We start from the raw sequence: 24,158 nt of genomic DNA, 5'->3' as shown, positions 1-24,158 counted from the left end.
TCTTGCTTTATCTCCAAATTATGTTTTGCACCAAATCGTCGATGTTCCTATTAAGTACAGTGCTGTTCATTCGATGTTCATGTCTTAATAAGATAGAACCATCTTTAAATGTTCTCCTGAATCCAGATCTACCTTCTGTGGTTTTCACGATATGTAACTAAAGCTAGTTTACTGACAGATGCCAGGGTGGCTCAGTCAGTTAAGAGTCTGCCTTTGGCTCACGTCATGATCGCCGGGTCCTGGGATCGAGTCCCATATCAGGCTCTTTGCTTAGCGGGGAGCCTGTTTCTCCCTCTCTCTCTACCTGCTGCTCCCCCTGCTTGTGGTCTCTCTCTCTCTCTCTCTGACAAACAGAAAAATAAAATCTTAAAAAAAAACATATTTTACTGAAATCTCTTTTTCATTTTGTTTTATTTTTCTCTATTTTCTTTATTACTCTTTTTGTTATTCAAGGTTTAGCACAGCAACTGCAAGGCCTGAAAAGACTCAGCTCTAGAGGAACCTCACTATCAGCTCCAGAAGAGATAAGAACCAAAGGGTAAATATTCAAGGGAAACTGACCATTGTGGGAAAAGAGGGGAGGGCAGTTACAGTCATTGGATGCTTGTTATGTCCCAAACACATTATACATTTGAAGCATTTAATGTTCATAAATTCCATGTAAGCCTCCATAGTCACATCCCCAAGCACACATCAGAGAACCAAAGCTTACATAATTAACATAAAATTAAATTACCAAACAAGGGGACTGGATTGGGAGATGAACCATGAGAGACTATGGACTCTGAAAAACAATCTGAGGGGTTTGCAGTGGCGGGGGGGTGGGAGGTTGGGGTACCAGGTGGTGGGTATTATAGAGGGCACAGCTTGCATGGAGCACTGGGTGTGGTGAAAAAATAATGAATACTGTTTTTCTGAAAATAAATAAATTGAAAAAAAAAAAAAAACAGTCATGCTTCTAAAGATAAAAAAAAAAAAAACCCAGATCTAACTGACTACAAAACTCCATGTGATTGACACCACCAGCTTTCCTTCCCAACACCACGTTGAAACACCGATGAATAAAGGAAACATGTTAATTTACTATATGATTGCCAAATTGCACATGCTCAGTGCAAAATTTGTAAACACAGAAAAGCATAAGTCATACACAGAAAGATTCGCAATCCCTTTCACTCTGCAATATTTGCTATTAATACTTTCAAAAATGTTCTTTTATATTTTTATGAACAGATTTCATTATTTTTCAATGGAATCATGATGTAATTTTTTTTGATCTGTGTTTTCATAAGCCTTCCTGATCTTATTATCTTTCTGCAACATCGTTTTTAAATGATTGCTTGTCCCATCACATGGATATGCCACAATTAATTTAAGCGTTTTCCTCTTACTGATATTTTGGTTGATACCAAATATCACCATGTATCACTATGATACAGGAAACTGTCATAATTTTATGCATGGATTCATGGCTAGTTTATAAGAATAAATTCCTTGAAATTATAATGCTGAAGCAAAGTGCATGCATCTATTAAGTCTTTTCTTACATATTGCCAGATTGCACTTCACCAATTCTTCCAGCACCTTACACGTCCACTAGCAATATTTGGGGATGTGTCTCTCCTTACAACTTTAACAACTGCAGTTTTTTTCCCACCACTGTCGGTTTGTAAGTAGAAAATACTATCTGATTTTGTTTCATTGTATATTTATTTGAATATTAATTAAGTTGAATTTGCATGTTTTTCATTATTAGCATATTGCTTTTTTGAATTGCCTGTTCAGATCCTCTATTTGTGTTTTTCTTAGGAGGAGTTTATTTTTGGCAGATTATATAAAATTTCATCTCCTATTCAGTTTGCTTATTGTGGTTTTGACCCATGGGTCTTTTATTTTTTTATTCTGTCAAAATATCCATAATATTTTTATGGATTCTGTTCATTTGCTTGTAACTCATTTGTAGTTTTCTTCCTGTTTTTAAATTATTTGGCCCTCAAGTCCATCAGAAATAAATTCTGATGTGTAATGCATTAGGAAGTTCATTTTTTAAATGATTTGCCCATTGCCATAGTCTATATTAGGAAATTGATCTTCTCTAATTGATTTGAATAATGACAACAGTGAATATACATTGAATGTGTCCTCTGTGCCTGGACTGTTCTAAGTACTTTTACAGAATAATTCATCTGAGTCTCACAACAACCTGAGAAGTAAGTACGTGTATTTTCAGATCCATTTTACAGATGATAAAACTGATGCACATAATAGACAGAAGTAGTGTAACCGTGATTAAGACGAGAGACTCTGGAGCCAGATCATGTTTAAATTCTTATTCCAGCAGCTGCTAGCGGTGTGACTTTGGGCAAGTTACTTACCCTCTCTGTGCCTCAATTTTCTCATCCATAAAGCAGATATAAGAGTCCTTTTTTAGAGGCCCATTATGAAATGAATTAAGAAATATAAAGTGCAACTGAGGGTTTGGGAGGGGAGGGAGGTGGGGAGTTGGGTAAGCCTGGTGGTGGGTATTAAGGAGGGCACGTATTGCATGGAGCACTGGGTGTGGTGCATAAACAATGAATTTTGGAACGCACATAAAAATATTAAATTAAATTTTTCAAAAATGTAAAGTGCATAAATTAATGCTGGACCCAATGAGTGTTATACTTGGCTAGTATTAATGGTTCCTTGTGTTCCAGTATGCTGCAGTTCTACTGTTCTATGAATACCATTTTTATTTATGATAGAACATAGGATATATTTTATAACATAGAATCATTGGTGATATATTTTAATGACTCATGATGTAAATTTTGTTCTATTGCAGCACTCTTTATTTTGTTAACGTTCTCTTGTTTATTCCTCCAGGGATTTTGATGGGAATTACACAGAAATCACTTCGTACTTCAAAGCCAATTAACACTGAAATGTTGGCGCTTTCCATCGAGGCATATTGGTGCCAACCTTCGCAGTTTTCTTCAAGAAGTTCCTGTTTGTTACTTCCTAGGTATATTCACTGCTGTATTGTTTATTATCCACCCATTCATTTTGGTGGCTTTTTAAGGGTAGGGTACTTTGTAACCAACATTGATAGAAACAGAGAGCCCTAACATCCAAACCATGAACTACATACTTACCTTAATCATTTTACTTTAACTTAAAATCTTCCAGTGGGTGTTTATTCATCAACCTTGTGATATAAAGCCAAGGGCTTTGAGTGTGTATCACCTGAAATCAAAGCCTTTCTTCTCAAATATCACGTATTAATGCCAGCTTTAGCTTTTGTAACGACAGAGTGAACAGTTAGACCCATGTCAAATGCGAATATTAAATTATTGCCAATTTCCCTCCCCGTCTTCCTTTGTGGTCCCACTCACACGTTATTCCACAAAAATTTTTAGCAGCTTGCAATTATCAAGCATTCAATTGTTAATTTTCATCATTTATATTTCTATAACAACTTATTAGATTTTTTAAATACTTAATAAAATTACATAATCACAACATGAATACAAGTAATATAAGTTCATTTGAGAGAAACCACACCAATATGTAGACATACAACTCAGCACGTAGGTGTAGGAATGCTCAGACTTGGTACAAAGAGCCACCAGTCCCTTATGTTCAGTACATCATGGGCATCATTTAGTACATTGAACAGAGGGAATGAGGAGCTTGGTTAATCTGACACAGCAGTACATTGAAGGTTATTAGTTAAGAGACCCTCTGCTACATGTTATTTGGAACTAGCCACTCCCATGAATATCTTATTGATCCAAGTTTTTCAATCGTTTCTATTGTGTTTTCAGTTATGATCAAATCTAACTCCTGTCTAACTTCCGTCTCCTTGCATTGGCTAGATCACAAAACACACAATACGACACTAAAGTAATGCTAGCTTTCCTGTGTCACTGTACGTGCTCTTGATAGATTTATTATGTAAATATGAGACTCTGTCTTTAATAGAACCTAAACTTCATTTAAACTTGTTTTCAGGAATTAAATATTTACTTTTCTTATTTAAGCTATTTTATCTTAAATGCTTGTTCAGAGTTTCCTTCGTTTGAGCCTTTTGTTCTCTGTATGAGATTTAACTTTTTAAACCAGAGGATTTGGAATGGATATGCGTAGTGTTATTCTACTGGTGATCGTCACTCAGAAATATATGTTTGAATAGGTATTTCTCTGATCAGTCATAGCTAAAGGAAATAGCTCTTGAATCCTTCCTGATACAGGTTGAAGGAATTATTTCATGATTATATTATTTCTCCCATCCTTCCCTATCAATTTCCTGATAATATAATTTGTTGTTTTAAATGTGCAGGATTATTTTACTTCTTGCATTTTATATTATGTAAGTTATCAAGAATTATCTTTGGAATTTTTTTGGCTTTTAACAATATTTGCATTAATCCTTTAGTGTTAAATAGGTATTTTACCCTGAATTCTCAAATCAAGTTTTTACATTATGACTTCCCCAGTCCTGGATTATGTATGCTGATTAATTGCCCAGCAACCAGGAGTCTTTGTTGAGGAACTGTTTTCACTATATTGAGAATGACATACTTCCTAATACCTTGTAAGTCTGAGAAAGTCTGTCTGTTGCTTTTGAACATAAATCACTAAAACCTGGGTACAGAATTCTTTCACACCAATTTGTTTTTCTTAAAACTATAGACATTATTTTATCATCTCTTGAGTTTTATGTTGAAAAGTTGTAGTAAGCTGAAGGAGCTTAATTTATAGATGCTTTTCCCCTCCCAGATGCTTTTAAGGCTCTTTTCTTATTCACTTGGGGTTCTAATATTTATTTCAATTTTGTTTTTGCATTTTTTGTCCCCTTATTGTCTTTTCTTATCTCGGGCAGCTCCACCTTAATTTTTCCTTACTCCATATAGTCCCTTTCTATGTGAACCTGTCCAAATCCAAAAGTTTAGGTCGATGACTGCAAATTTAGGAAAAAATATGCAAAGGAAAGGAAATATATAAAAAGTATATATCAGGAGGATTGGAATAAAAGGTACTTGCCCAGTTTTATATGACCCAAAATAACTGGATGAGAAGTGAACTCATGAATAAATTGTAGCTCAGCCATAAACTGGAATACTATAAAACAACAGAAAGAATAAAGCCTTTGTACATCGAACAGCAAGAATAAACTTTGCAGACACAATGTTGAAGCCAGTTACACGTATGGATTGAAACATAAACTAATCTGCCATGACAAGAGTCAAAAGAGTAGTTTTGCCTTTATGAGGTAGAAAGACAGGAAACAGGAGAGATGCTAGTAGGGTTACTGAAATTTTTCAATTTGTTCATCTTGATCGTGGTTATACCAGTGTATTTACTGTGTTAAAAAAAAAAATCAAGTGGTAGCCTCAGGATTTGTGAACTTCTCTGTATATTACAGTTCCACAAGAATGCTTACCCAAAAAGTGAACAAGACATCCATTCGTCTGTGAAAATATCTACAACTACACAACTCTTTGATTAAATAGAAGCAAAGAATTAGCCCTTGTCCATTGGATGTAAAATACGAGAGTAAAAAAAGACACTTCACCAAGAATATCTGCATGTGTTGGGCACCAGAACCTTCTGCAGATGAGTATCTATCCCATTTATGAAGATCTCCATGGAAAAATATACCATAGCCTCTAGTGTGTGAATTCACCCCAAGCACGGAAATCAGAAAGTGGAGGCTAAATAAATGCTAAATCAAAGATCGAATTTAAAATGTTTGCTTTTCTTCCCACAATAAAGGCAAAGGAAGATTCGCAGTTTCTGCTCGTCCTTTGCAGGTGACAATGTTTGCTAGGAGCCCCGTCCTCAACCAGTCCGGCCCCACTGAGTTCGTGTTCCGCGTGTTCACCACCGTCCCTGAATTCCAGGTCCTCCTCTTCCTCCTCTTCCTCCTCCTCTACTTGCTGATCCTCTGCGGCAACACAGCCATCATCTGGGTGGTGTGCACACACAGCTCGCTCCGCACCCCGATGTACTTCTTCTTGTGCAACCTGTCTTGCCTAGAAATCTGCTACACATCGGTGGTGGTGCCTCTGATGCTTTCCAACATTTGGGGGGCCCGGAAGCCCATTCCACTGGCTGGCTGTGGGGCGCAAATGTTCTTTTTCGTCACCCTTGGCAGCACTGACTGTTTTCTCTTGGCGGTCATGGCATACGATCGCTATGTGGCCATCTGCCACCCACTGCACTACACCCTCATCATGACCCAGAGGCTGTGCGTCCAGATGGTGGCGTGCGCGGTGGGCCTGGCCCTCCTCCTCTCCCTGCAGCTCACAGCCTTAATCTTCACGCTGCCCTTCTGCGGACACCGCCGGGAAATCAACCACTTCCTCTGCGACGTGCCCCCAGTCCTGCGTCTGGCCTGCGCTGACATCCGCGTGCACCAGGCCGTCCTCTACGTGGTGGGCATCCTGGTGCTGACCGTCCCTTTCCTGCTTATCTGTGTCTCCTACGTGTTCATCGCCTCGGCCATCCTGCGCATCCGCTCCGCCGAGGGCCGCCGCCGGGCCTTCTCCACCTGCTCCTCGCACCTCACCGTGGTCCTGCTGCAGTACGGTTGTTGCAGCCTTGTCTACCTGCGCCCCCGCTCCAGCACCTCCGAGGACGAGGACCGCCACATCGCCCTGGTCTACACCTTCGTCACCCCCCTCCTCAACCCGCTGATTTACACCCTTAGGAACAAGGATGTCAAAGGTGCCCTGAGGAATGCGGTCCTCGGTAAAGCAGCCTCTGAGGCCAGCTGAGGCTTAAGGGGTCTGGGGTGGGTGTCTGTACGTTGCCATGACCATGAACTCCGAACAACGAACACGGAATTACAATACTTACTTTCCCACACTTTGCAGTTGGCCGTTCTTTTCCATGTTTGTCCCTGTGTCCCCACTCAGCGCTCATTTCCTTGAAGTGCTTTGAGTAAGATTGGAAAATTCAGACAAAGCGGGCAAGGCGGGCGCTCGAGTCTGCTGGCCGTGCTTTTAAGGTTCACAGCCCAGTCATGGCAATTGCTCCCTCGGCCTCATACCTGCAGACGCCCTGCGTCCTGGCGGGGCAATGACACTAAGATCCCTTCACAGAGGCGTAGATCTAAGAGCAATGTATTTTATTGTTGATTTAGACACGAGTGCATGGCAAACGGGAGCTTATTTAATGCATCAATTTCCTTCATTCCAAACCTCCCAGCGGGGTGCCTTCACTGCCTTTCACTCTGCGGTGCCAGAAAACGGTCAGGACTTGGCACTGATTGACTGAGCACAGTGCGCCAGCCATGCTGAGGGATGGAAGCTGCATCTGTAGAAACCATCCAGACTGTGGGCTTGCAAGCAGCTTTGCTCTCCTGCCTCACCTCTCCCCGCGCCTTCTGGACGCCTGCTGTTCGCAGACCCGCTCAGCAGGTGGCGCCACTGGTCCTGCCACCGCAGCAGGTCCCGCTGGCAGGTGGTGCTTCCATCCTCCTGCACCTGCGCCCGCCCCGCAGGCCAATACTCTGTAGAACCAATGCGCTTTGCACAGCTGACATCACGCTGCCCAACCTTCTCACTTACACCTTGAGGAACAGTGCGGTGAAGAGGGCTACGAGGACAGGGCTTAACCAGAAATTACCTGTTACCAGAACAACTGGGGGAGGACATAACCCGCCTGGCAAGGATCTGGATCCAGCCCCTGAAGCTGACTTTAGTTAGCAACCTCAGAAGAGTGAGCGTGTCGCCAGTGGATATAAAACTGATCAAGGACCCGGTATAACTTTTCAAAATGCCATAAGGCTAAGTATACCAAAAGCCTAAAAGCGTCTCTTTTCATGGATTCAATAATTCTTGTTCTAAAAATAGTAACCTCAAAAAATTAAGTCTAACGAAACTGGAACTTTAAGGCTGCTCCTTGTATTTATAAAATGAAAAGGTATTAAAATCTCACTTCCAATGTTGACACATGAATACAACCGTACTTAAAATTGTATTTAAATTAATATTTAATAAGAAGGGGCTACGTTTAACAGTTTAACAGTAAGTGACAAGTGATTTTAACAGTAAGTGATAAGAGCTAGGTATAAACCTCCACTTACAACAGGAGCCCACTGCTGTAAAAATACATGTGCGGAATAATGAATAGTAGTACACCAGAAAGTTCATGGTTCTCATCCATGATCTGTAGAACTATGGATAATTGTTTCTTCTTTATTAATCTATTCATTTTTCCATGTTTTGTAAAATGAGGCTGTGTTACCCTCATAAGCCGAAAAATGATAATTTCTGAAAGGAATCTGAGGCTCATATAAATTTATTTGGCCTGCAAATTCCCATCACAACACAATCCTCCAACCTTCACATTTTTCCTAGGTATGCACTTTATGTTTTCATTACTTCTTCTTTTCAAAACTACTGCTTTTGTTGCTTTCAACTTTTTTAAGGCTTTATTTATTTATTGGAGAGACAGAGCACACGCAGGGAGAGGGGTGATGGGAGAGGGAGAAGCAGACTCCCCACTGAGTACTGAGCCCAGTGTGGGGGTGGATCCCAGGACCCCGAGATCATGACCTGAGCTGAAGTCAGTCACTTAATGGACTGAGCCACCCAGGTGCCCTGATGCTTTTAACTTTTTACACTGATTTCACGTGGGGATAACGAGAAGGCCTACAAAGTGTTCATTATCCTGGAAACGGTCATGGGTTTAACAATGTATTAGAAATGCCTTTGCTTCTAACTGAATGCTGGAGGAAGGGAGCAAAACTCTCTGGTTGGCAGGTTGCTTATCAACCTATGCAGTCAAAGCCACATCAGTACAGAATGAATCAATTAAATGTACACACTGTGCAAGGCATTGTCCAGAATGCAAACACGAGGAAAGTTTCCAACTGTTTCCCGACCTTTCATTTTTATTTGATGTCACAAATCATAGAGAAATTAACCTAGAATCCAAAAAGAAGGTGAACTGTTACTCTATCAGGAAGAAGGCTCTAGAGTGGTGATGAGTCCTGTCCACTGAATTTCTGGGCTCCCCCGGTTACCTTCCTGGACAGATTTTAGCTGAATGGAAGTTTTTGTTGTTGTTGTTTTGTTTTGTTTTGTTTTTTTTAATTAAACACGTGCTACAGGGTTCCTGGATGGCTCAGTGGGTTAAAGCCTCTGCCTTCAGCTCAGGTCATGATCTCAGGGTCCTGGGATTGAGCCCTGCATTGGGCTCTCTGCTCAGCAGGGAGCCTGCTTCCCCCTTTCTCTGCCTGCCTTTCTGCCTACTTGAGATCTCTCTCTCTGTGTCAAATAAGTAAATAAAATCTTAAAAAAAAAAAAAAACACTGCACTACATACAATACAAAATGGGAATCACTCCCATTCCCTGAAATGACACTGCTTGCAAGTAACTTCGCTAAAAACATCATTATGTCTTCTTAAACTCTTTATCACTGCTATGTTGTCACACTGGATTTCTCCAACCCCTTTCTTATGGCTCCACCGGTGCGTGAAAGGAAAGGTTAGCCACAGTGGTGAGAGTTGTGTTTCCATGGAGGAATTCCTTCCCAGCGTTTCTCAAAAGCAATTATTTATTTTTAAACCCCAATTCTGAGAAAAGATACATTAGAAATTAGGAAAATTAGAAAAAGGTATCATAACGCTCCTCCAAGAACTAAAGCATGATAAGCAACGCAGAGAGGCTACTGGTTTAGAGGAATCCACTCAGGTCAAGTGGAAAGCAAGAGCAGGAAATACGGCACGCAGAGTCAGAGGTTAAGTTTACATTTCAGGAATGAGGACAGGAAGCACCGGGCAAGAAAGGATCATGACCGGATCAGTCCGTCTTGGTGGTGACTCTTTCCATGTGTGAGTTCATGGCCCTGTCTGCTGCTAACAGAGAGTCATCCTTGCAAATAAAATAAATATTCATAAGTGTATATGTCTAGGAAACTTTATACAAATCCTATGAGTGATGCTCCAAGAAATAACACATTTTGGAAGCAAATAAGTCCTTAGATTGGTGGTTTTGACATGTGATTCTGCACAGTGCTGTTAGTGTTAATAGGAAATCCGAATGTTTCTTTATTCAGAAACCACCCAGTAATGTGCACAGGCATTTTCCAGTGTTTGGGTATTTGTTGAAGCCTACAGTACTTGGTAGATATTAATACATCTAATATTTATAATTATTAAATTTTAGATGCCTATAGTAAGAATAAAGAAGATAAAGAATAGTGAGAATACTCTTTACATGGCTTAATTTTGTGCATTCCCAAAAATTCACAGGAGTTCCAATTTCTCCTTCCCATATGTTGAAGACCAAGGAAACCATATAAGGAGTATGTGTTTATGCATGTGTGTATTGTCCAGTTACACACAACTAATGAATGTAGGTGGAGAGATGGCAGTAAGAGGATGGAACGAGAGAGATGATGCAACAACACACCCTGGGCAGGTAGTTTGCTTTGTGGATATTGGATGGGTCAGAAATAACCTGCCGTATCACACGTCAAGCATCGCAACAGACATTTTCATGATGATGTCCATATTCCCTTTCCTCTGTCTCTTTCTCTCCTTTCTCTCTCTGTTTCTTCCGCTCCCAGTAGTTACTTTGAAAACCACATTATAAAATTTTGAATTCTAGTGAAAATAAGTAGTAGCTTGAAATGTGATGGTGATTATTGCTTGAGCCTCTCTTTGCCCACAACTCCAGTATGAGATTGTCCTAGTTGCTTCTTTTGGTTTTCAATCCAGCTCTCATAAGAAGGAAAAGACATGGGGCTTATAGCGTTGGAAAAAAGAAGCTCCTCAACAGAGAAGGCGTACAATGTTGTGTAGCCATCCCCAGAGACCACAAAATACATACTTGGTGATCTTCAGGAAACTATTTTAGAAAGGCACCCTGATGTCATCATACAACAATTCCTTCAATAAGTATTTATCATGAACATTCATTTACTCATTTTTAAACAAATATTTAGAAAGAATCTATTATTTGCGAAAGTCTCTGACTCCATGGATCTAATGTTCATGAGGGAGAAAGAGACAAAATAGGCAAATGCTATGGAAATAAGGAGGAAGGTGGTGAGGGGGGCAGGGATTTGGGATAAAGAGACTGTAGAGGGATGATGACTTGGGGATGAGGAAGGGACCATATTTTGTACCGGACACTGGGCTATATGCTTAAATTCATATACAAAACACAGGACACCTGCTTTCAAGGAATCTAACACAACAGAAACACACAATTATAAGTCAATCTTTTTTTTTCTAGAATATAGAAATTCCAGAGGAGTGTTGTAGAGGAGAATAATATGCAAGAAGACCATTGTGTACCATATGCCCTTGTTCTCCTCAATGTAAGTTTTGGTAATTTCTTGTGTGTATTCTCAAAGAGGGGGTTATATTTTTTTCTATTACCAAGGAGCTTTTAGAAACTCTGGTTCCAAAACGTCTAAGACTCCATCCCACCTGCACAGATGACGACATAAACCTCCAGAAGATCTCTGTGGCTATACATAAGTGCCCACTGGCTTGTTCTATCCTGGGTCATCCTCTTTCTGAGAAACTGCCACATATCTGGTCTCTCAACTCTGTGGACTATCTATTAGATCATCTTGGAGGATGACGGCTTCCCTCTGGATGTTACCATATGTAGAAGCATCCTTGGCTTCACTCTGCCTCCCAGCTACTGCTTCCAGATCCCAGCAAAGATTTAACATCTCACCGTCTGCTTATCTGGAAGAAAAGACAAGGCAAGAAATGATTTTTCCATTAACTCTGATGTGATCATAATTCAAATAACACTTAAAGCAAAAAAGGAAAATGTGGTGAGTTTACTTTGTTTTTATATATTTTAATCAAAATGTAAGTAATATACAAGAATGGTTCAGTTTGATGTCTTTGGGCAATTGTATTCAGTATATGTGCTGCCGAAGCGAGCACTGGGCAATTGTATTCAATAATAAAATATTTTCATCACCCCAGAAATTTCTCTTGTTCCCCTTTCCAATCAACTCCCCTCCCTGCCCAATCAACCACTGCTCTGACTTCTATTCCCATGGATTAGCTGTGCCCATACAGGAATTTTCATATGAACGGAACTCACATACTATGTTTTCTTTTGTGTCTGGCTTCTGTCACTTAATATAATGTTTTTGAGATTCACACAGGTGGTCATGTATTTTAGCAATTTGTTCTTTTTAATACATGAATCATATTTAATTGTATAAGTATTGTTAATCCAATTTCTCTATCCATTATGAATTTGATTCTAATGTCTTCTCTGTACTCCTGTTTCTGGGTCTCTTATGCTGGACACATGAAAGGGCACTTCATTAGAAGGGTTCTCTCACCCCATATTCCAATTCTTCAGCACCCCATGCCCCACTGGGCAGAGGCTAACACACGTGTCTCAACCTGACCATACTGGAGACATTTTGTTATCTGAGCCCTTGGTGATTTTATCAGTGTTTATCTTGTAAGGGCCTATTCAGCCAGAACAGCCCCACCCCGGTTGAACTGCCATTTTGCCATAAAGCTTAAATTGACCTTGCCCCCCCCCCCCCCCCCCCCCCACCCCTACCCCACCTCACCCCCCGCCAGGGAAAGGCTTTTAACTTACTTAAAAGCAAGTCTGGGAAACCAGTCCCAGGTAACAAAGTACAAGGGTGGGTCAGGCCAGGTGGAGGTATTCAATCAGTGGTGGTACATACTGTCTCCTAGCTACCAAGGAGTAGGGGCACCTGCCCTTTGGGAGCCTTTTGGCGCCAATCCTTACCAAGGTGTGATAGGCTGGTTCAAATGTCTACTAGGGTAAATTGTAATTCGTCACCTAGCATCACTGTGGAGTTTCCTGTGTGTGTGTTACAATCTCATTGGCCGCCTGTGTGTCGCCAGGCCCAACCACATGGACTTTGCTCTATAAAAGTTAGTCTGGAAGGCAGGGAGGGGTCGTCCTCTCTGGAGGGGCGGCCCTGACCGGTCTGTTTGACGGTCGGTATGATTCCTGATGCTTGGAGCAAAATAAAGCGTTTGCTTGATCTTCGCTTTGTATCAGTCTCGCTGCTTTAATCACGGACCCATTATTGGGATACCCAATTTGGGGGGACCCAACAATCTCAAACCTCAAAGAGAGGCTGGGAGTGTGGAGTTCTTAAATTATATTTCCAAGGTGGCTGACACCTCCCGAGTAAATAAAAGAAAATTCTGTTGAGCTGTTAAATGTGTTCTAGGGATGATTGCCAGTTTTTTTGGTATGCAAATAGGGGCTCTTACAGCTTAAGTGACATGCCCAAGGTCAATATCCACTGGGTGGTGGAGATGGACTTCCAAGCCAGGTAGGTCTGTCTCACTTCAAAGTCCCTGCTGTTTCTACCACATCAGCCTCCAAGAGCATAACTGGACTGGAAACCAGTTCGTGTGACACTACGTTTGGTTCTGAGCCAAAACTAATCCAATGATGCTAACAAGTCACCCGTCCCTCAATTTATTCATTTGTACAATGAGTGATGTTTTAGTTGACCTTTGTGGTGCCCTCCAGTGCTAGATTCCATGACTGTGTTCATGGAACAACTCCACACCATATAATTTATGAGTGACGAGAAATGACAGGCAAGGAAATGGTAAATGCAAAAGCAGCACATTTCCCAAGTTACAACTTTTCAACTTTATTTATTTCTTTTTCAGAGCTTCCATCTCAGCAACACTGGTTTCTTTACTGAACTCAGAACATGCCATGCATGGTCCCGCCACGTGGCCTCTGCTCATACCCTCCCCCTGCTTCAGAATCCCTCTTTCCATATCTCCCCACCTATGTAACACTACCCATGTTAAAAGAATGCCTCTAGTTTACACCTGCCATGAAATATTTACTTAATACCCCAGTTTATAGGTAACTCTCTCTCCCCTGAATACCTGCAGCATTTTCCCAAGCATGCTTGATATCCGACAGCAACCACTGTACTTGTCTCCATCTGCCATTGGTAACTTGAACCTCTTGCTTCTTGTTCACCTCTTATATCCGCAAGTCAACTGTGAACTGTGGACAGTAGAACCTGAGTGTTAGCCCTCATGACTTCCCCATAATACTTAGGCCAGAACAGGAACAGGATATGGAGTCAAGCCCAAGTAATGTTTTGTTAATAAACTCTGAAGAGATAAAAAGTAGTCAGAAGCTTGGGCGATTTTCCCAAGTCCTTCTTTTTCAATAGGGCTAACCCTCGGTTTCTACCTCCCCAGCATGGTAGAGGAATGGGGCTTCCATTTCCCAAAACCTTGAACCGGGGTAATTCTGAACTCTAGAGAAGCAATCATGACAACCAGAGCCTGAAAGGTCAGGACAACTAAATATCCATACCCCTCAGAGAAAGAGAAAATTCTTGCTCCTGGATCTGCTTTCTAGAAGACACATGCTGAGCTAGTAGTTTTCTTAGTCATTTCAGGCTGCTTTAACAAAATTTCATAAACTGGGAGGCGTATAGACAACAGAGCTTTATTTCTCACACTTCTAGAGGCTGGAAGTCCCCCCATCCCCCAAGATGAAGGTGTAGGCAAATTCACTGTCTGGTGAGAGCCCACTTCTTAGCTCATCAATGGCTGTCTTCTCCCTGTGTCCTCGCATGGCAGAAGGGAAGAGGGGGCTCTCTGGGGTTTCTGTTCTGAAAGCATTAATCTCATTCATGAGGACTCCCTCATGACCTAATCACCTCCCAAAGACCCCCTCACCTCCTAATACCACCATCCTGGGGGGCAGGTCTGAACATACGAATCTGAGGGGAACACAAATGTTCAGAGAGCAGTAGTAGAAGAAGAAATTCATAAATATGCCTCATGGACAAGGTACAGAAACAAGGATTATGATTCCACCCACATTTCCTGTCTATCTATGACCAGATAGATAGATAGATAGATAGATAATAGAATGCCTTGCCTTCTCTTTCTTCTCCATTGAGCAGCTATTTTAAATATTGGTCGTGAGTAACTATACATTTAGTTTATCAGTTAAATTGTTTCCTATTGAGGAGAGCTGCATTTTCCTGGTTTGGGTAAGAAATACCTGCACTATATTATGAGGCCCATGTTAGCATTAGAAGGAATGTATCTATTGAGGCTGGCTCGCGTTCTCTCTCTCTCTCTCTATATATATATATAGCATCCCTTCCTCCTGCCATTCCAGGGCCTCTTTTTCCTACCTTCCCAGTATATCTGTGAACCACCCCAAATCATGTCCTCTGTATTTGGACACATATTAAATATTAATATGGACACATCTCAATATTAAAACCCAGAGTTTATTTCATTCATTTACAGCTAAAAGCAGTGAATGCTGAATCCCTGGGTCCTGAGATTCCCTTCCAACACGGACATCCATTCAAGGGGTTCAGAGGCCATGGGCTCTCCCCTTCTGTTGCAGATGGCATCTCTTTGGAATCACAAAGCCTAGTGCAGGAATTTCATTCAGTTCTTGAGGTATTCACTGAGCGCTCTCCCTCTACTAGGCATTGGAGAGGAAACAGAAGGAACTCAATATATTTACCATCTCATGAAAATCTAAGACACACAGCAAACACTTCACTTATTATGAAGAACAGCAAAAACTAAGTTACTGAGAAAAGCACAGGTGGGAAAAGTCACCTGAAAACAGAAACAAAAAAAGCAGAGATGCCCGTCTGTTCCCCATTTACCTCACTGAGGCTGGAATGTGAAAACAAAGGTCTGTTTGAGGAAAAGACTTCAGGGATATGATCCCAAATGACATCGAAAGAGCTCAGGGCCCCATGAGAGCCCAGAAGCATGACTTGTACTTGGGAAAGAGTCTGGTTCTGAAAAATACATAAGGGCTGCTCTCAGGCTCCTCCCTGCTACCCTGTCAACACTCTGTTAAAAGCTGCTCGGTCTAGATTCCAGAAACTACCTGAGATCTTGCCATCCTTCAGAGGTGAGCCCTTTTAGACATAACTGCGGCTCTTAACCAGCTAGACTATTGCCTCAGGGACTCAAAACAATTAGTGTGGGACTCCTGGTGGGTGGGAAAGGTGGTAGCACAGGAAGGTGAAATTAGAAACTGTCACTCAAAACCACACACATCGCCTGTCACTGTCCTAGTCAAGCCCAAACCAACCCAGGGCTCAGTGATCACAGGACCCTCTCAGGCAGGTCTGTGTTTTGTCCTGGGGTTTAAATATAGATGCCTGCCAGTTCCTTATCACAATGTAGCTTTGAGTGGGAGTCTCTACCTACTGTAGGTAGGTTTCCCCCTCTTAGATTCGTAAGCTAAGCTTCTCAGGAGCAAAGAGACTACTCAGGTCTATTGCTTGGTCTCCACTGCCCCTCGGTTTTCCAGAATACCAGAGAAGGAGGATTCCTGGGTTTTGGTGTCTTCATGGAAAGAAAAGTTATTGGTATATGGCAATCTCTAACCTTTTAGAAACTGAAGAGAGAGAGTGAGAGGAGGCCATACAAGGAGAATGGAAAGACCGGAAGGAACTCAATACCTCGGCTCTCAGGCCACTGTTTTTTCCAGTCAGCCACAGGGAAAAGCAGACTTGGCCCAGTCTTCCTTCCCTGACTCTGGGCTACCCTTGGGAGGTCACTCTAGCTTCCTGGTCACTTTTAGTTTTAAAAATAACTTCTACTTCGGTATGGAAGACTCACTTCCAGGTATTCAAAAACTTGGTCCAATTTAAAACTTAAATATCACATGCTTCAAAGCAACTGCCCTCCGCTCTGAGCTTAGGTGGCCTGGGGATGTGCAGTGGGAAGGAAGAATGGGAATCGGTACAGAGACAAAGTCTTCAAGTCTAGTGCCATAGAATCCTGGCAGAAGGTGAGTACTGTGTGGCAGCCATGCCTGTCACAAAACTATTTGGGGTTCTTCAAAGGCCTCATTTCTGGGACTACTGCTCCAGGACGATGAATTTTCTCCCTGATATTTTAATGATCCATTTTTTGTGAGAAAGCCATGCATGCCCTCCCTGCTATAGCCTCCTCTACCCCCACAGGCTACTTTTGTTGTTGTTGCTGTTGTTGGAATCCCAACAAGGTCACCTGAGCCTAACAGCATCCATGTCATGTCATGATGAGGGTACAGAATTGCCCCCACCCCTGCCACAGGGGGCTAATCTAATGAGCCCCCACCACCTTTAAAAGTGGGACACAAACCCAAATCTTTTAAGTTCTTAAAAGCCCCCTAAACTTACTCCATTCATCTAATATCTTGCCACCAGTGAAGCAAAAGTCTGGTTTCCCTTCCTATACACGTTGTCCAAGAGCAGCTCTTCTGGTGTCCTCCCCCTAACAGGAGTGGGCAGGAGCACCCACATGGCAGTGTATTTCAGTAAGTGCTCCTAACTCCTGCTCATGTCTCCTTCCCAAACACTTCACTCAGTGACTCTGCCCATTTCTGTCTTCTTAGATTTCAAAATGAAGGTGAATACTGGGAAAGGGTGTAGAGCCATTTTATTCACTTTAAATAGTTCCTTTCAGGGGTATCTAGCATCTTTAGAAGATGGAGTACACCTCGCTTGTCGTCTTCGGTTTAAGGCATTTAATTATGTTTGGAACCAACTATAAACATCACTTTCAGAGTCATATCCAAGTTTAAAACATGTTCACTGACAAGTGTCTATCATGGCGTCTCTGTCTTTCCCTCCTAGGGCGTTTCCTGAGTCTCTGCCCTGCTGACATATTGAGTAATTTTTCTCTACCTTCTTGCAATGGCTCTAGCCAAATGGTACTGCACTGGCTTTTCTTTGAAGGCGTGAAGACCTTGTGTTCCTTTCTCCAGATCAGCAGAGATATGCATCAAGGAAATCAGACCACCATCTCTGGGTTCCTCCTTCTGGGACTCTCCAACCAGGCTGAGCAGCAGAAGCTCCTCTTTATGTTTTTCCTGAGTATGTACCTGGTCACTGTGGTTGGGAATGGGCTCATCATCCTGGCCATCAGCTTGGATTCTTACCTTCACACCCCCATGTATCTCTTCCTTGCCAATCTGTCCTTTGCTGATATTTCCTCCATATCCACCTCAGTCCCCAAGATGCTGATGAATATTCAGAGCAAGACTCAATCCATCTCCTATGAGAGCTGCATCACACAGATGTACTTTTCTATCGTCTTCGTTGTTATTGACAATTTCCTATTGGGAGTCATGGCCTATGACCGTTTTGTGGCTATCTGCCACCCTCTCAACTATGTGACCATCATGCAACCCAGGCTCTGCATTTTGCTCACGGTTATTCCATGGGCCCTGAGTAACACTGTTGCCCTAACACACACCCTTCTGCTCCTCCCTTTGCTCTTCTGTGACAGCAACACTCTCCCACACTTCTTCTGTGACTTGGCTCCTCTGCTCAAACTGTCCTGCTCAGACACAACGATCAATGAACTTGTAATGTTTATCGTGGGCGCATCAGTTGTCACTGTCCCCTTTGCCCTCATCCTCTTCTCCTACATCTGCATTGTCAGGGCTGTCCTAAGAATCTCATCCACGGAGGGAAAGTGGAAAGTCTTCTCCACCTGCGGCTCTCACTTGACAGTTGTATTACTCTTTTACGGGACCATTATAGGGGTTTACTTCTTCCCCTCATCCACTCACCCAGAAGATGGAGATAAGATTGGTGCCGTGCTATTCACTGTGGTGACACCCATGATGAACCCCTTCATCTATAGCCTAAGGAACAAGGACATGAAAGGTGCCCTAAGAAAGCTCATCTGTAAGAAACGGTTCCTTCCTTTGATGTGCTGGACATCTGACTTCCTTTTATCTCCAAAACCAGATGGATGATTCTACCTGGAGTTCATGGCATAGATGTGATGATTCAGCTTTAGGTCTGCCTCCTATTCCAACCTCTGAAGGGTTGGGGCTTCTCCATGTCGCTCTGGTCTTGGAGACGAGGCCCTAACCCTTTGTAAATCACAAGCATAACACATATCTTGATTCTAATCTATGTTACTACATAGATTACAAATTGTTTGTACCTTAGATGATAACAAGTGCAGACAGTACCTACAGTCTAGCTTTTACAGCTCTGAAGAGAGTTATTACTGATTCCTTTATTCAATCTAGATTACTCTAGATCAGCTCTGCTCAAAGTTTGTTTTGCCAAAACTGCTATTCAGTGAGGTGTTCATAGGAGGGTGCCACGTCCAAATAATTTGGGACAAGTCTGAGCTCACTGAAGCAAAACGTCTTCACTAGACAACTTCTCAGAGCCTTTGGTATAGTATAAATCTCCAGGAGGGTTGTAAGGTATACACTCAAAACTCAATTCTCAAAACTCAACTTAGTCAATCACATATAACCTAATTCATCACAAAATAGTTCATGAGACTAGTGTGCAGAACACATTTGTGGACATGCATTCAATGAAAAATCAGGAAGCATATATAAAAAGACAGGAGTTCTTGTTTTGACTCTTCCCTGAGTAGTTATGAGACTTAAGGCAGGTCAACTCACTTTTTTCAGCCTATTTTCTTATCTTTAAAATAAGATCTTTGTTTCCAGTTGTTTCTTATTTTTGTCAACTTTTTCAAAAATCTTATTTTATTTTTTCAGTGTTGCAAGATTAATTGTTCATGCACCACACCCAGTGCTCCATGCAATACATGCCCTCCTTAATACCCACCACCAGGCTCACCCATCCCCCACCCCCTTTCCCTCCAAAACCCTCAGTTTGTTTCTCAGAGTCAGCAGTCTCTCATAGTTCATCTCACACTCGTTTCCCCCAATTCACCTTCCCTTCCTTCTCCTAATGTCCTCTATGTTATTCCTTATGCTCCACAAGTAAGTGAAACCATATGGTAATTGACTATCTCCGCTTGACTTATTTCACTCAGCATAATCTCTTCCAGTCCTATCCATTTTGATAGAAAAGTTGGGTATTCAGCCTTTGTGATGGAGGCATAATACTCCATCGTATATATGGCCATATCTTCTTTATCCATTCGTCCCTTGAAGGGCATCTTGGCTCTTTCCACAGTTTGGCGACCATGGCCACTGCTGCTATGAACATTGGGGTACAGATGGCCCTTCTCTTTACTACATCTATATCTTTGGGGGTAAATACCCAGTAGTGTAATTGCAGGGTCAAAGGGTAGCTCTATTTTTAGTTTCTTAAGGAATCTCCATACTGTTTTCCAAAGTGGCTGCACTAACTTGCATTCCCACCATCAGTGTAAGAGGGTTCCACTTTCCCACACATCCTCTCCAACTTGTTTACTATTTTGTTATTTTTGGCCAGTTGTTTCTAAATGAGGGTATACATCAGAATTATCTAGAAGAACTTGTTTAAAATGCACTATCTCAGATCTTGTGGTGTTCTGCTCGACCAGCTGCAGTGGACTTGGGCTCATCTTGGCAATTAAATTCACAAGATACACCAAGCATCAAGCTTTAAGAAAGCTTTAAGTAAGGGTACAGGACAGCCACACATTATACACAATATCACGGTAGAGGTCTCATGGTTCCCAGGCACACCCTCTAATTATCCCAGTCATTCCATACTTGGAATGTGCATGATCATGAGAGAGAGCACTCAGTGGGTGTGGACCACCTCAACTAAGGAAAACTTCAGCTCGGGGGTTCCTAGGGCATCCCTTTTCTGGTAGTACCCCTTTTCTACCTCTCAACAAATGTAAATTGCTCTACTACAGACTCCTCTATAACCAATTTTAAAGAACAGATAAAAGTGGTCAAGCAGCTTCAAAGCCATTTCAGCAGGGCTGTCCTGCATCTTGGATCCAGCATACACCTAGACAGTTCCAGAACTCATTGCTAGGGGGATTCGATCAAGGGTCAAATCTCAGGCTTCCTTGAGGCTGAGAAAGGCTCTATGCCAGGTTTTACGCTTTCTTTCCAAACCCCAACCTGCAACTCCAGTGAAGGAATCAGGCTCTTGTATTTTAGAAACATCCTTCAGGTGACCTAAAGAATTACTGAACCACATGAACTCTGAGTTCTACTCCAGCTCTGGGATTTCCGTTAATCTGTATGCCAACTGGTTGATGGAGATGTCTGCTGAAGATGTCTGTTGGATCTCCATCTTAAATATACCCTAGAGCTCCCCAAAAGAGCATGTTCTTTTTCTCTGTCCAAAGCCTTTTTCAAAATATTTTCACCTCTGGAGCAAACTATTACTAGTTATTTAATGTGACCCTCTAACAATTGCACTATAGTGTAAGGAGATTTGGTTCTAAGTCTTGGCTTTTCAGGATGTTGTGACCCACCTGTATGATCCAAGGAAAATTATTTAATTTACGTAGCTGTTTGTGGCTAAATGGGCATGTGAGTCAGGCAACCACCATAGTTCTTAGTATATCACAGACACTCGTGAGGGGCGGGGTAGCCTTCCTTTTTTGATGACTGTCCCCTGGCTCCCAACCCCAATCTATCTGCCCTACCAAACTACATTTATTTGTTTCCAATTTAATAAGACTTCTTTTCCTCTCTAAACTTATAAAAATTCAACCTCTTTAAGAAGAAATATGCCATCAGCCACCCGCCTTTCTCTCTGGTATTGCTTAAGCTTTTATGCTTCATTTGAGTCTTCATTATAAATTTAAAATCCACTTGCTTTCTCTGAGCCTCCTAGTCCTCCTTCCTCAAATATCTCAAAATCCACCCAGTTCCACCCACAGCTCCAACATGAACCTTGCTTTTACTAGTCCACAGGGAGCGGTAGAGAGTCCCAGGTTTGTAATCAAAAGATTTGGAGTCTACAGCTGACTCACTGTGGGACAAGCCATGTTACCAACCCCAGTTGTATTTTTCTGTAATACAACAATTGGTCTAATATGAACAAAGAAGGTTTTACAACAGCATTATCATGAGAACCCATTTATGTAAAATGGCATATGCAGGAAGAGAGTCAACAGAATATTAGCAGTGTTTGTTTCAGATCATATTTTCCAAAAACAGTCACAAAAATATCTCCATCCCACATGCTCTTGAAGAACTTTGCCATTTCTTCATCAAGAGATGGAATCTGTGTCCGTCTCCTTGAACCTGGGTGGCTGTGGGGATGCTTTGGCTAAGAGAGTCCCCACAAGAGGTGCTGATGATTTCCAAGACTCTTAGAAAAGCCAGAAGAACGGCCACCTAGCACCTTCTTGGGACATGAATCTCTGGAGCCCTGAGTTCACCTGTAAAATGTCCCTCCTCTGAAGCCACCATGCTAGAGAGACCTAGAAAGGCCACAGAGAGTCAGAGAGAGACACCTGAGGAGCTCTAACTTTCCAGCCTTTGAGTCTTTGGGTCACTCCCATCAGTTTCCACCATGGGAGTGAGAGAACATTCAGCTGACCCAGTGTCATTTCGGGCTGTCAGCCCTAGAGTCCCCAGTGAAAACTGCCTGGCTGAGTCCTGCCAACTCATGGAACTGTGAGAGGTAACACTAAAAATCCCTGGGATCTTTTTCAGTCCCTGCATTTTAGGCCTGTTTGTTCTACAACACAATGTAACCAAAATAATGGGTTCTGTTTCATAAAATTAAGGGATTTATGTAATGCTCTGTTATTGCTTTAACATTTTACATTAACTGTCACTTTAGGAAGAAATTTTTTTTATTATTTTAAGGAAGATAAACTATCTTGCCTATTGCACCATCATGCTTAACATGGTTCCAGAACCTTCTCAGTTATGTAAGCATCCATCGGGCAGGTCTGTAATTTTTCTCTCTTTATTCTGGTTTCATCCAGCCCATGTGTGATAGAATAGAATATCTAATAGAATATCTAGTAGAACAGAATAAGAACCAGTAGGTTTAGACCCAGGTCATTTGAATTGACTTTATCCTTGTGAGTGGGTCCTCCATCACTTCCAGCTCTTAGGTTCCAAAGGAGACCATATCCATTCTAAGATACATCTGTATTCTCAGTGAAAAATGGGGAAGCTGACTTAGTTACGGATGGACTTGTATACAAGGTGGGAGTTTACTTGAGGAAGTGAATTAGGGTTAAGTTGAAGACACAAAAGACAATCGATTAAGAAAATAGAGAACCACAAACTTTTATGAGAGCCTTGATAAGTCTTCACAGAGGAGAGTTGTACATCTGGACCTGGATGCTTGAATTCCCCTGAAGGATACTTGTATTTGCCATCTCAACAAATGTCTATGGTAAACCTTCTATTTACTGGGCTCTGACTCTGGCCCTGGGAATAAAAAGATGGATAATTCCCAGTCCATGCCTTCAGTGCACTCACAAACACAAAAACTATTTTAAGTGATTTGTAAGACTGGATAAGCAAAGACAATATTTAGACAATAATTAATGTCATTAGCTTTAGAATACAAAAAGATTTTCTGCAAAACAGTCAACTGAACTTCATGTTCTTCTTGAACTTTGTGTTAACCATGCCTGAGAAGAACCAACCTGTAGCCTTAAGAATAAATTAACAGAAACCCCAGCTATCTAACACAAATGCAAGAGAAACACCTAGAAAAATAAACTGGAAAAAAAAATCTACACATTGGGTAGGCTTGGCTTGTAAAACCTATTGCATAAATTGTCTTCAAATATGTATTAATTTATTTACAAAACAAATTTTTTTTTTTTTAGTATCTAGTGAGAGTCAAAAAGAAAATAGGACAGCGCCCTTGCTTTCCTGGTTTTTCCTTCACAGAGAAGGAGACAAACAAGGAATGTATGAATAAATTAAAAATGGCCATAATCTGATTTCTTAAGAAGGCCTGTGATAAGACATGGAGCAATGTCAGAGGCTATGGTGACCCGGCATGGACTAGCTATTTGAGGTGGAGAGGCGCAGGAGTCACGGAAGGTCTTTCTTGGATATTTGAGCATAGAACTGAATAAGAGAGTGAGCCATGAGAAGCTCTGGCTAAACACAGTCCAGGAAAAGGGAAGGGCAGGCAAAAGATGCCACCGTGGGAGCAGCAGGGTGCCCTCGTGGAACAGCGAGCTGGGGGAGCCTAGGAAGAACAGGGGATGTACATATAGTCCTGGTGCTAGCTCGGGACCCAACCTACCTGGCTGAATCTTTCAGACCACGACAAAGACTCTGAATTTTATTTAATACTCTCAGTATTTGATCTATGGAACTGGGGGAAAATGCCAAGAGGTGACTACAGAGAGAGAGACCTATGACCAAGCCCTGCGTGATTCTAACACTTAGAAGTGAGGACCCAGCACAGAAGTCAGAGGAGCAGGAGCCAGGGGCTAGGAAACCACAATATAGTG

At 41.9% G+C, this 24,158-nt stretch overlaps 2 protein-coding genes across 2 annotated transcripts; both read left to right on the top strand.

The window, feature by feature from the left end:
- Nucleotides 1–5,801: 5,801 nt before the first annotated feature.
- LOC122913671 (olfactory receptor 10Q1) lies at nucleotides 5,802–6,761 on the top strand. The gene has a single exon (XM_044260320.1). It carries the CDS (start codon nucleotides 5,802–5,804, stop codon nucleotides 6,759–6,761), a length of 960 nt encoding a protein of 319 aa, XP_044116255.1.
- Nucleotides 6,762–17,727: 10,966 nt separating this feature from the next.
- LOC122913670 (olfactory receptor 1S1-like) lies at nucleotides 17,728–18,747 on the top strand. Its single transcript, XM_044260319.1, has one exon. The coding sequence runs from the start codon at nucleotides 17,761–17,763 to the stop codon at nucleotides 18,745–18,747; it is 987 nt and encodes a 328-aa protein (XP_044116254.1). The 5' UTR covers nucleotides 17,728–17,760.
- Nucleotides 18,748–24,158: the final 5,411 nt, after the last annotated feature.

This window comes from Neovison vison, chromosome 7 (genome assembly GCF_020171115.1).
Source record: "Neovison vison isolate M4711 chromosome 7, ASM_NN_V1, whole genome shotgun sequence".
NCBI classification, from domain to species: domain Eukaryota; kingdom Metazoa; phylum Chordata; class Mammalia; order Carnivora; family Mustelidae; genus Neogale; species Neogale vison.
Note: the sequence above shows the minus strand (reverse complement) of the source record. Positions and strands in the feature narration are given on the sequence as shown.

Bases quoted from the DNA above. Each gene is read 5' to 3' on its own strand.
- LOC122913671 (XM_044260320.1), top strand. From the start codon at position 5,802: ATGTTTGCTAGGAGCCCCGTCCTCAACCAGTCCGGCCCCACTGAGTTC.
- LOC122913670 (XM_044260319.1), top strand. From the start codon at position 17,761: ATGCATCAAGGAAATCAGACCACCATCTCTGGGTTCCTCCTTCTGGGA.